At 40.8% G+C, this 12,164-nt stretch overlaps 1 protein-coding gene across 3 annotated transcripts in view; it reads left to right on the plus strand.

The window, feature by feature from the left end:
* The window catches only part of rbm27 (RNA binding motif protein 27), a 28,452-nt gene that overhangs the window by 8,946 nt on the left and 7,342 nt on the right, over positions 1 to 12,164 (plus strand). The window contains exons 5-17 of one of the 3 annotated variants that reach the window (XM_038292076.1): positions 2,375 to 2,556; positions 2,918 to 3,250; positions 3,703 to 3,930; positions 4,140 to 4,331; positions 4,951 to 5,097; positions 5,782 to 5,935; positions 7,377 to 7,530; positions 8,217 to 8,441; positions 9,285 to 9,416; positions 10,035 to 10,151; positions 10,306 to 10,380; positions 10,490 to 10,666; positions 11,053 to 11,157. In XM_038292076.1, coding sequence (XP_038148004.1) covers positions 2,375 to 2,556; positions 2,918 to 3,250; positions 3,703 to 3,930; positions 4,140 to 4,331; positions 4,951 to 5,097; positions 5,782 to 5,935; positions 7,377 to 7,530; positions 8,217 to 8,441; positions 9,285 to 9,416; positions 10,035 to 10,151; positions 10,306 to 10,380; positions 10,490 to 10,666; positions 11,053 to 11,157 — 2,221 coding nt within the window. The remainder of the gene's footprint in view (positions 1 to 2,374; positions 2,557 to 2,917; positions 3,251 to 3,702; positions 3,931 to 4,139; positions 4,332 to 4,950; positions 5,098 to 5,781; positions 5,936 to 7,376; positions 7,531 to 8,216; positions 8,442 to 9,284; positions 9,417 to 10,034; positions 10,152 to 10,305; positions 10,381 to 10,489; positions 10,667 to 11,052; positions 11,158 to 12,164) is intronic. The other 2 variants (XM_038292077.1, XM_038292078.1) reach the window with 2 other exon arrangements.

Genomic DNA, 12,164 nt, shown 5'->3' on the forward strand with positions numbered 1-12,164 from the left:
CAGTAGTTGGCCGTAATGCCCCTCCGGAAGTTGCTTGCCAACCAACACAAAACGAAAAAGAAGAACAACTATAAGCAACAATCGAAATCTTCTCCACGCAACATTTTGATTTGCTTGATTCCCTCCTTCTTCGTCTTCTTCTTCTTGTGTTTTATGGCGGTTGACAAACAGGAGCGAGGAACCGAGATAGCGGGATATGTAAAAGGTCGTCAGAACCAAGCTTAGCCTGGTTAACTGATCCCAGCTTGGACCGGTCTCGGCATGAATCGGTTTTTTAAGGGTAGTGCAAATGGGGTATTAGATGAAAACACAGACGCTTGGCGGGGGTGCGGGTGAAATGGAGTTCTTTCTGTAAAATTGACGGACCGTAGTAGCCATGTGTTGCTCTGCCATGTCTTTGTCCAAATACGTTGCTGCTTTTCCTTTTTAGGGCTTTCAGCACAAAGTTGCACAAATTGCCAAGGCAGCGTGTTTCACTCTAGTGAGCTTCATATTTCTCTTTTACTCGTTTGGCTTCCGGATAGACGAGTCCGACGTGGTTTTTAAGGCGTACAGTGTGAGCAGGTAGATCGCATCAAAGCGTCATGCTGCACATACATCGTGAGCTGTGAACTCGCACTGTAAGATGAAACCGCAGGGTTTCTTCATACAGTGAGGGCAGCAGGTACGTGCCACGGGTCTTTTCAATGCTAATGGTCACATCTTGATATATTCTGGGTTTAATAATGGAGAGTTTCAGCCATTTGCTACATTCTGTATTATTAAGTTTCGGGCTTCTGGATTCAGCACAGAGGTCCTGAATTGCTTTCCTCTCCCTGATAATGTTCTTACTTTGATCTCCTAAAAGGGTCAAGGAAAAGGAGCTAGGAGCTACATTTGTATTTGGATGAATTTAAGATCTTGCTGGAGGAACTCCATATCCCAAATACCCAGAGCTATTGCTGCGTGAGACACTTTTATAACCTTTACCCAGTTTGTCAACAATGTTTGACTCAGGATGACTCAGGATGCTGCATTTTGGCAGGGAGTAGATTTTATGATGCCAACATAAGTCCGAGTTTATATAACTTCCCCGGTGTACCAATTATTTTAACTCTTTCAATACAATTTTTTATCAGGCAGACATCTGTATAATAAATTTCAACAATCTATGTTAACATTTAAAGTTTTTCCTTGAATAAACTTGGTGTGTCATTATTTTCAATAAACGCATTTTCATTTTCATTTATTGTTTATTTGAAAGGGGACAGTGTACATTAATCAACATTAAAACAATGTAAATATACCCGAGTTAGCTAATGAGTGCTAATTTTCATCGGTAGTCCCCCAGCCAGGTATAAAAAAGGCAACCTTAAAAATAGTGCATAGCATGTGGCCCCCACAGGAAAGGAAGCATTTTTCTAGTGTGTTGCAGTCATTCAAAATATTTTTGGGTTATTACAGTAATAGATATAGATTAACAGATACAGCATCCTTAATTGTTAGAGATTATAGAAACTAGACATTTTCTTTCCACTAAGCTTTCCCTGAATGTGCTGAGATCAAGGTTCACCAACGTGATGCCCTCGAGCACCAAGGGGCCCCCAAAGACCACATGGGGTGCCCTCAGGATCTTCTGAAAACAGAAAAGCTAACCAGTCGACTAAGTTTTAAATTACATTTTATGCTGCTCCTCCCGGCAATCAACTTGTTTTCCTTAGATGTAAAACTTTGCATCAATTTGACTGGATGATCTGGTTGAAATGTCTCAGTAAAGTTCCTTGAGATGACATTTGTTGTGAATTGGCACTATATGATTAAACTGAAATGAATTGAATTTTTTTTAATCATTTATAGAGCATTTCATCATATCAATAATGTAGAACAGTTAACAATTTATAGGGATTTCAAAATGACAATATCTAAAAGCATACTAGAAATTAAAGAAACAACAGAAATATGTTTATTATCTATGAAGGTTGGGTGAATGCTCACTTCTCCAGTTCATAGTTCAATATTGGTAAACCTCTTATGACTCAGTGCCCATGACGTAGCCCTCAGTCTTAAAAAGGTTGGTGACCCTTCGCTTAGATGAAGAGCAGCCGACCTTTTAGGGTTACCCTCCTTTATTTTTCTTTATTGTATAGTCCATAACATTTTTTTTCTTTTTGATTAAAAATTAGCTTGAATTCCAAGTGTGACTTAAACCGTTCTAGTTAAGTAGATAAAACTGGATGGATATGGTAATTTATGTCCCTTAAGGTGCATCTGCTTGCAAGTTTAAGACCCACATCTGTCTGTCCTGTTGGAAACCTGCTTGGTCAACGGTTGTATTTAAAGCAGAAACACAGATAACTCATTCAAATATGATCCCTCTATTTCCCCAAATCTGCAGGAGCCGCGATGACAGGAGGCGGGACGAGCGCAAGCGGCGTGACTTCGAGCGGCATGGGAATAGAGATCGCCACGAGCGGCGCAGAGGAAGCCCCCGTGGGAGGAGCTACAGCCGGAGCCGCAGCAGGAGCCGCAGCGGCAGCCGAGGAAAGAGCCGAGATGGGGAGCACAGAGGAGGCAGAGGTGAGAGAGAGAAGTAATAAAAGCACAGGGGACCAGACCCAGGTGTGCAGGTGCTTTGTAGCTCTGCATTCATGATGTAGTAGAGCTGCTAGGAACATCCTGGACCTGAGTGGATTTTGATTGTTTAGCGAAAATTGATTGAAGTGCTGAATGTAGCTAATTGGATTGTTGAGAGATAACAGGACAATGTGGACAGCTCTGCAGCCACATCATTGGGGATTCAACATGGGTTGGAATTGGATTAATTACCCGCAAGGTTAATCTGCATGTTTAAAGAAGTTTTTGATTTTTAATTCCTCAGTAGTAGATTATGTTTATTGTAATGTTATTTCAAAAGTTGTCTACCTAATGTTTCTAACAGAGTTCAAGTCCAAGTTTGAGGTGGAAAGAAAGGATACAGACGGATACAACGCCTCCATTACATCCGGCCCACAGCAGCAACAACAGCAGCAGCAGCAGCAGCTTCCACCGCCTCTCCTGCCCCTTCCTACCCCTCCACACCCCTTCTCCTCTGCTTCTTCATCCGCCGGGGTCTCAGGAGCCGGAGGGGTTCCTATAGTGACACCGGCCCACCTGCCTGACAGCACTACAGACAGCTGGTCCATCTACTACAGCGCCCAGAGGCAGGATGGCATCGGGAAGCCCTTCAGCAGCAAGAATACTCATCTAAAGCAGCGATGCAGGGATTATGATGGTAGGAGTTGTTTATGTTTTTTTGTAAAAAGAGGGAACACTGTAAAACTTTTTTTAAATGCCTAATAATTTAGCATCATGTGTAGTTGCTGTTTTGTTTTCCCTCAGAGGCCCTTGTTGGACCTCTTTACTAATGACCACTGTTCCCAATCAGTCCTTTGTCCCCAGTGAAGGTGGCAAAGCACTAGGCTTTCTCTGCATAGACACTAGAGAGTTTAAACTTAACCCCTGTCCCTGAAGCGCACTGCTGTCACAGTACTCAAACAGCCACTGGAGACTCAGTGTTCTAATGAGGCTGTGGGATAAATGTACACTGGGCGTGTTAAACATGTATTCCTCTTTAGTTATATTTCATCTTTTTAACTGGGAGGTTTTAATACTGTTGTGGTAGATTTTAATGACTGGATGGATAAAGTGATGTACTATATGTTTTGGTCACTCTTGCTTAAACAGAAAAAGGATTCTGTGTCCGTGGAGACCTTTGCCCCTTCGATCACGGCAACGACCCTCTCATCGTCGACGACGTCACCCTGCCCAAGATGATTCCTTTCCCTCCTCCTCCCGTCATGCCTCCTGCCGGTTTGCCTATGCCCCCGATCACTGAGCCGCCCCCCTCGCTCAGGTTACCTGTGATGCCCCCCTACCCCCAGCCACCGCCACCAGGTGTCTTCCCTATGACAGGTGAGTTTTAGTGAAAGTTGAAGGTCGCAGTGTGTGTGTTTCATTTTCCTCCCAGAAAAAGTTTTCAGAGCTCTAATATTTGGTCCCCTTTTGTTACATTTCCAGAATTGTCTATTAACATTTTTTTATTACAGTTAAATTATACGTTTTCTTAAAAGTTCAGACTCTCTCACATCTGAGACATTAGCTTTGGCTTTTGTCTTCCCCAGGACCCCCACTGATAGCTACCAGTGGGATCGATACCCCCAACCATCAATCTGCAATCACTTCTTCTCCCCCCATTGGACCACCCGGAGTGGGGCTCCCACCTACTCTTCCTCCTCCTCCTCCTCCTGTTCCTCCTCAGCCTCCCTCCTCGTCCTCATCTGTGTCTCTGAGGCCCCAATATGTCCAGTCTGAATGTAAGCAGAAATGCTTCTCCTATTCAGATCAGGACTGGGTGGCTTTTTGTTTCAGTTTCCCTTCTTTATCTCTCCTTTATTTCCATTTGGTAACTTTTCTTAACATACAATAGATTTTTATTGCATAAAAATAATTTGTTTTTCTGTCGTGTATGAAGGCATCTTGGTTGTTGGGTGTTTTTTTTTTTGTTTTTTTTCCTGTTGCTGTTTTTTTTGTTTTTTGTTTTTTAATCATTGTAGTAACCACTGTTGGCCATGGGGTAGTGCTGTTTATTCATCTGAAAGACAAATGCCCTATTCTTATTACCAGGTGCTTTGCTGGTTCCATATTTCAGATTAATAATAAAAAATTTTCCCATTTGAACTTTTTGGCCATTAGAAGGTTTTTATTTTAACCCTTTAAATTGAACTAATTAATGTTTTTGTATTCTAATGAATATTATTTTTGACTTTATATATAGGTTATTCTTTTGAAGTTTGGGCATATATGAATTTCAAAGTTTTACCCTTGAAAATAGAATTTTACTCTGATGCATGTTGTTGCAGGTTTTAGTATTTAGTATATATATTTGACTCTTTTATTGCTCGATTTTGTAAATTTGTGTTTTATTCATTTTAGATAACTATGATCCAGAAGGCTACAACCCAGAATCCCCGGGACTGACTGGTGCAGGCCGTAATTCTTATCGCCAGTTTATCCCCAGAGTCCAAAGCCAACGCTCTAACCTCATTGGTCTCACTTCTAGTGAAGGACAAGTTTGCAGAGGTAACAACCGTTTCCGCTCCAGGATCAGTGACCAATAAGAGACACAGACAGTTTTTTAGCTGTTCTTTGTAGATTAAAATAAAAATGTGTTAACTTAATTGATGGAGCATAATACTACACCGAATTTTAAAGGAAAAAAAATCATCATTTGAGATTTTTATTAAGGAAATTGTTTTAGAATCTCTTAAAACACCCTTTGAAGTAAATGTAACTTTTTTTTTTTTTTTTTTTTCAAATTGATCAAGGATTTGGATTTGGATCAATTTATGGATGGTTAGTTGCGTGCCTATTTCTCTGGTGTATAAATGTATTCCAGTGGGTTTAGTTTGAAACAAACTGAAAAAATTAATATAGATGGAAACTACCTCATGCTCTGGGGGCTGTTTCTCATCCAAAGGACCTGTTGTTTTCAACTAAAAGTTGGGAAACTGGAAATTTTTATAATCACTTATTGTTTATCTAAAACGTTTGACACACTTAAAATAAAACTAAGCTTATTCCATGGTGTTCCAGGAGCTTTTCCTATTAATACTATGAAAAAGTTCTTGTTTTAAGACATGTTACACGCTGTTACCATATGTAAAGACTCTACTTATTAGACACGGAAGAAAAATCACTTGCAGTTAATGCAATCAGTTATCAGTTTTTAACTGATTATGTCCTGTATTTTATTTTTTCTTCTAGCTGCCAACATAGTGATCCAGACAGAGCCTGAAACAGCATCCAGCTCTCCTAGAAATAACATGTCTCGTTTCAACGCTGAACAGGACATCAGGAAGAGGACAATGGGAGCCAGTGCAGCTGAGTACCCAGCAGCTAAAAAGCCCTGGATGGAGAAGTAAGGAGGCAAAGATGATCTAAAAAAAACAAATACCAAATAAGATTTAGATTAATACAAATCAAACTGAAGTGGTTCTTTGTTAATCCAGAAAGTCGTAGGGTTTTTTTTTTTTTTTGTTATTGTGCAGACATTTGGTTAAATGGCTCAGATGCAATTTGATTAAAGTCTTGCATCATTTATAGTTCGGTTGCTTATAGGGCTGGGTACCGAACATCAGTTCTTTTATCGTACCGACCGAAATGCTTCGGTTCTACAGAGTATCGAAACATGCCTCGTCTTTCAGTGCCAAGTTTCGGTGATTGGCTGTAACACCTAACGTGATTGTGCCATCAAGGAAAAATACATAGGTGGTCACGCCTACAGCCAGGGTTCATGTGTATCTGTTGTGAACTGGTTGCGAGCGTCGTGGAACCCCTTTAAAATTCCCCCCAGGTCAAAAGTGTGGCTTCACTTTATTAAGACTGATGCCAATAGTGCACAATGCAATAGAACGGAAACAATTTAAGAGCAGAAAGTTGCTCTGTGTTTGACTGCAAGAAGAGCGGACCGCAGCCAGCGCAACCATCCTCCTCTCAGCAGCCCGTGGGCAGAGCAAAGCCAGAGCGGAGTGAATAATGCTGCTTTCACACCAGACGCAGCAGTAGCAACAAAATCACGTCTGCTGCTTCATTTTTGCTGCTTGTACCAATTAGTTCTGACGCGCTGCTGAAGCAGCTTTGCTGCTCTGGCTGCGCGGTCAAAAAGCGGCTCTGACGCGCGTTGGGCGGAGCTACTCTATCCTTTATTTGCCTTGCAGCCATATTTGCTGTGAACAGTGGGAATAAAGTCGTTTTATTATGTTTTTAAGTGGGAATATCCACCTGAAACTTTAATCAGTGCAGTCAGTTAATCCAGAGTACTATCCTGCCTTCCAATATTATTTCTGTCTGAGCCACTCAGACCCCACATACCAGCGGTGAGCTGTCAGTAGGATTCCCATTCAACGGGCTTGTTTGTCTCCTGAGAAAGCAGACATGTTAATCTTTCTAAAGAAAAACTGCCAAGTAAAAAGGTCCTCACAATGTAACAGTGAATATTAGACACGGACTTGTTTGCAACTGTTCTTCTTCACTGAAAAAAATTTTTTTTATGTAAGAGGAAAAATGTAAATGGTAAAAAACAGAGCTTAAAATAAAACTCAAGATTTGTACTTTATTATGTTGTGTAATTTTCTTTTTCTTCTAATTGATTTTATAAAACTGGTATCGAAAAAAGTGTCGTTCAGGAACCGGTATCGAAGTGAAGGTATCAGTATTGGTACCGGCACCGAAAATTTTTGAACAATACCCAGCCCTAGTTGCTTAAATCCTTGTTGGCTTATTAGATGCCTCTCCTTTGCCTAGAAGTTTTCTGTCTAACATGCATGTCAATGTTCATATGACATCTTCTCTCATTTCAGACCAAACTTTATCGGTCAAGATAAAAATGTTTTTCCAAAGAGGAACCACTATGTGAACACGAAGCTGGAGGTGCGCAAGATCCCACGGGAACTAAATAACATCACGAAGCTCAATGAGCATTTTAGCAAGTTTGGAACAATCGTCAACATACAGGTGAAGTATTTCCTTTTTGAGGAGCATCTGTTAAAGCCGGGCATACAGTGCGATTTATTTATTTTTATGTTTTTATCGTGGCACGCTGCTGCTGCTCACGCTGTATGACGAAACCCTGCAGTTTCATCGTACAGTGCAAGTTCACAGCTCACAATGTATGTGCAGCACGGCGCTCTCATGCGATCTACCTGCTCACACTGTACGCCTATAAACCACGTCAGATTCAGCTCCGCAGTGAGATAGAGCTACTCTGACTCTTCTATCCAGAAGCCAAACAAATAGAAGAGGAATATGAAGCTAGAGTGAACCGCGCTGCCTTGGCAATTTGTGTAATTTTGTGTGCTGAAAACCCTAAAAAGAAAAGGCAATGAAGTATTTGGACAAAGACATGGCTGAGCAAACATGGCTACTATGGTCCGTCAATTTTACAGAAAGAACTCAATTTCACTCAGGCACCTCACGATTCCTGATCGGAAGGTGGTCTTGAGAGACTGATCGCCCCTCGTTACTCCCTGTACACTACAAGACGCACGATCAGGCTGAAAGTTGGCCCGATCGGAAAATTGTCGCACGACTGGAAAGTCGCCCCGAAAAGGACAGAAAATCTCACAGTGTAAGCCCGGCTTAATGGAAGGCGAATGTAATTGGAGCATCAGCTAACCAGCTCACTTCTTCGCTCCACCCAGGTGGTGTTTGGTGGCGACCCGGAGGCAGCGCTGATCCAATACACAAAGAATGAGGAGGCCAGACGGGCCATATCCAGCACACAGGCCGTCCTCAACAACCGCTTCATCCGTGTGTACTGGCACCGCGAGCCCTGCACCAACACTGCGGGTCAAGAGCAGAACCCAGGGACACAGGGGCCAGCGTCGGCCCCGGGCCAAGGCCTGCAGCACGGCAACATGCATAAGGTTTGTGTGAAGACTTCAGAATCAGACAAAATTTGGATTTTCCAAGAGAAGATTTAATTTTTTTTATGTTACAAAAGCCCAATGGAAAGAATGAGACACAGCTATAGAAATGAAATAGATGTTGGGACAAAAATCGATTCATTTCTAATAAGGTTTTATTTAGTTATTTTATGTTTTAATGAACCAGCTATTGTTAAAACAGGATTTTACTATTTTTACTGTCTCAAGCCTTTTTTAAGTTTGCATAAAAACTGCACTTTCACCCTGGAGAGTGTAAAACCTTATCTTTACTCAGAGATTTCCAAAATGCAGCTAGCATTACCTGGAAGCTCTATGCCTGGCAGAGTGAGAATGAACCTCAGATATCTCATTTTTTTTTCAACAGAATATGTTCCTTTTTAAATAGCTGTGCTAAGTAATGATGAGAAGATGATGTTTCTTTAGGCTCTATGGCTTTTGTTCCTGCTTTACTTGGAAAAAGTGTCAGTTTCTGTTCTTCAGCCAATCTAATAACAGAGACACCTGGTGGCTAACAGTAGCCATAGCAATCTATCAAATTTTTTTGTGTTGGCACCGTTTCACTTCAAGAATGCCGTTTCTTCAGCTCAGTAATGCTTTTAAATTCATGGTTTAAATATCATAGAGTTGAGTTTCCAAGCTGCCACTCAAATCACATCAGCAATTTCCTGCTGATCAAGATAATAATCAGTATTGGGCTCCAACTTAATTTCTCTTGGTAATCTGATACATTTCTCATTTCAATTACTCTCTTCCTTACGTGTTCTCTCTCTTGTCTGTCCTTTTTATGTTTTGGGTTGTTTTTTTGGTTTTGGTTTGCTGCAGGGGATCAAACAACACAGTCCAGGTGCCTACGTACTGAACAACACTGTACCAAAGCATCCCCTGATTGCAGCACCTGGAACCACAAATGTCATAAAGAGCGATGGCCTGAATCCAAACTCAGACCCTCTCATTGTACGCTTTTATTCTTCCTTATGTGTTCAGAAGTGTTATTATATGTTTTTGAAAATTAACTAGTTATGCAGTTTTAATAATGTGCTGAATCATACTGGTTCTCTGCAACACATGCAGATATCATGAAGGTTTCCATTCCTGAAATCAAATTGGCAGTGGTCACACCAGGGAATGTGATGGAGATTAGGGAATGGTTAACCCTAACCCTTTTTCAGGAAGCTCAGGGGCTTTTTGGGGGAAGTTATGGCCTAGTGGGTTAAAGCAGTGTGCTTGTGTTCTGAGAGGGTTGCAAGTACCCATTTGGATCCCCACAGCCTCCACTTTGGGTTCCTGAGCAAGACCCTTAACCTCTGATTGCTCCCTGGGCGCCACACAATGGCAGCCCGCTGCTCCCCAAGGGGATGGGTTAAATGCAGAGGTAAATTTCTCCAATGAGAGATCAATAAAGTTTGATTATTGTTATTATTTGCTTTAAGGCTAAAAAGTAAGGGATTTAGATTAAACTGCGTGCCAACCTAGTTTTGCAAGAAAACCATTCTAGTTTTTACACTGTTTTTTTGTTTTTTTGCTGTAATCCTGTTTCAGTTACATGGATGTGTGTTTATTTTCTGTTTTTAGGTTCCCCCTAACACACAGAAAGGTCCCTTCCCCGCTACAGCCCCCAAATCTTCCTCAAAGAGTCTCGGGAAAACTGGAAAAGCGCTAGAAGCTCAAGAAGCTATGAAAAAGAAGCAGGTAAGTTTGCTCATGAATCATTTTTGGGTTTTTTTTTTTTTCTTGATTTGCTTGCATATTGTATAAGAAACATACAAGTAAATATTTTGTTCTCGTGAAACAAAATATGTACTTATGGCAAAAGGGTGTGCTAAGTACTTTTTTTCTGCTGTAGGAGGCAATGAAACTCCAACAGGACATGAGGAAGAAGAAACAGGAGATGCTGAAGGCACAGATCGATTGTCAGAAAGTAACTGCCCCCCTTTATTTCCTCCACTGTTCTTTGACGTGAAATTTGTTTAAATGTTTTCTACGCTTGTTTAAACACACCTAATTTAATGTCACTGATCTTCCTTCAGGTGCTGATTAACCGCTTGGAGAAAAACCGTACTATGAAGCCTGAGGAGCGGGCCAACATCATGAAAACCCTGAAGGAGCTAACGGAGAAGATAACGCAGCTGCAGAATGAAATGAACCCCTCCCCTCAGGTCTCAAGTGGCAAAACTCCTCACAACCAACCAAAGACCAAAACTGATGTAGGTTTTTATGTTAAGGTTTTAAAGTAATAAGTTGGTGGACTTTCATAGCTGCAAGCTTTTTATTCTTGTTAAACTTCTTCTAATATCTGGGTTTCATGTCCCTGGACCTCAGGGGCCCTAAGTCCTTCATGTTTTAGATGCGTCTCTACTTAAGCACACCTGATTCAAATAATTGTATTACCTCCTCAGTAGCCATTGAATGCTGTAAAAGTCTGTTGATCACTTTTTCATTCTGGACAGGTGTGCGTAGGCAAGAAAACGTCTAAAACATGTTTTGCTGAAGATCTGGGTCTAAAGAAACCCTGTGTTAAATGACTTGATCATTGAAATGTTATTTTATTTTTATAAACATTTTTTTGTATTTGTTATGGTTTTCTTGTCAGGCCCAGAAAGAGTTGCTTGATGCTGAATTAGACTTTCATAAAAAGATGAGCTCTGGAGAAGACACCACAGACCTTAAGAGAAAACTTGGACAGCTACAGGTGGAGGTAAGAAAAAAAAACACATTTTAACTCTCGGATTGTTGGCAGAGATCAACCTTAAAACATTATTATAAAAGTTTATATACTAATCCGAACAGCTGGTGAGTGTTTCCCATACAGGAGAACAAACAAACACCGATAACATCAAATATTATCAGCATTTATATTTTACAAGCTGAAATTGAGGATGTGATACTTTGAATTGTCGGAGGAAGTTTGCAGATGAGGTTATTTTCTTGCCGCCTTCTGCTCATGCAGCAAAGAAATTAAACATGCAGCAAGATGTAGCAAATGATTAAAGAAATATCTTCATGTGAAAGTTATAATGAAATATTGTGCAGAAAGTTAAAGGAAAGGAGTGACCTAAAAACGGCATCTGCTTTAAAAGCCGTTACAGGGAACTGCAAAAGTAACTTGATTAGAATAGAAATCCTGAGCATATTGATGCGCACAAATTTTGTTTTTTCTTTTTTTTTTCACACAAGAGCAATTGGTCTCCATGGCTCCAATTGAGCTGTTTAGCATCAATAAATTAATCATCGCAGTGTGTTTTAAAAAAACCTTGTTTCAGTCAGTACTGTGAGTTTGACTAATAGCTTAAGGAAGGGGTGCTCAAGTCCAGTCCTCAAGAGCTACCATCCTGTAACTTTCAGATGCATCTCTTCTCTAACACACCTGAATCGAAAGGCTCAATACTCTCATTTAGCTCAGCAGAGGCATGTAATGAACCACTCATTTGACTCAGGTGTGTTAAAAATGGGGTGCATCAAGTTGCAGGATAGTAGCTCTTGAGGACTGGACTTGAGCACCCCTGCCTTAAGGGAACAAAAGGAGAAAGGTTAAACCTACCGATGACACTCTGGCCACTTTGAGATCTCATTGTTTAATGTTATATTGAATGTGTTTTGCCTATTAGTAAAAATGTTGGAGGCTTATTTTAGACCGCAGACTAGAGGCACTCAATAAGTGGGGGCTACTATATGCTCTACAGGGCTAGGAAAAAACATTCTTTT

Source organism: Cyprinodon tularosa, unplaced genomic scaffold (genome assembly GCF_016077235.1).
Source record: "Cyprinodon tularosa strain WSP-4 unplaced genomic scaffold, ASM1607723v1 ctg307, whole genome shotgun sequence".
Taxonomy (NCBI): Eukaryota; Metazoa; Chordata; class Actinopteri; order Cyprinodontiformes; family Cyprinodontidae; genus Cyprinodon; species Cyprinodon tularosa.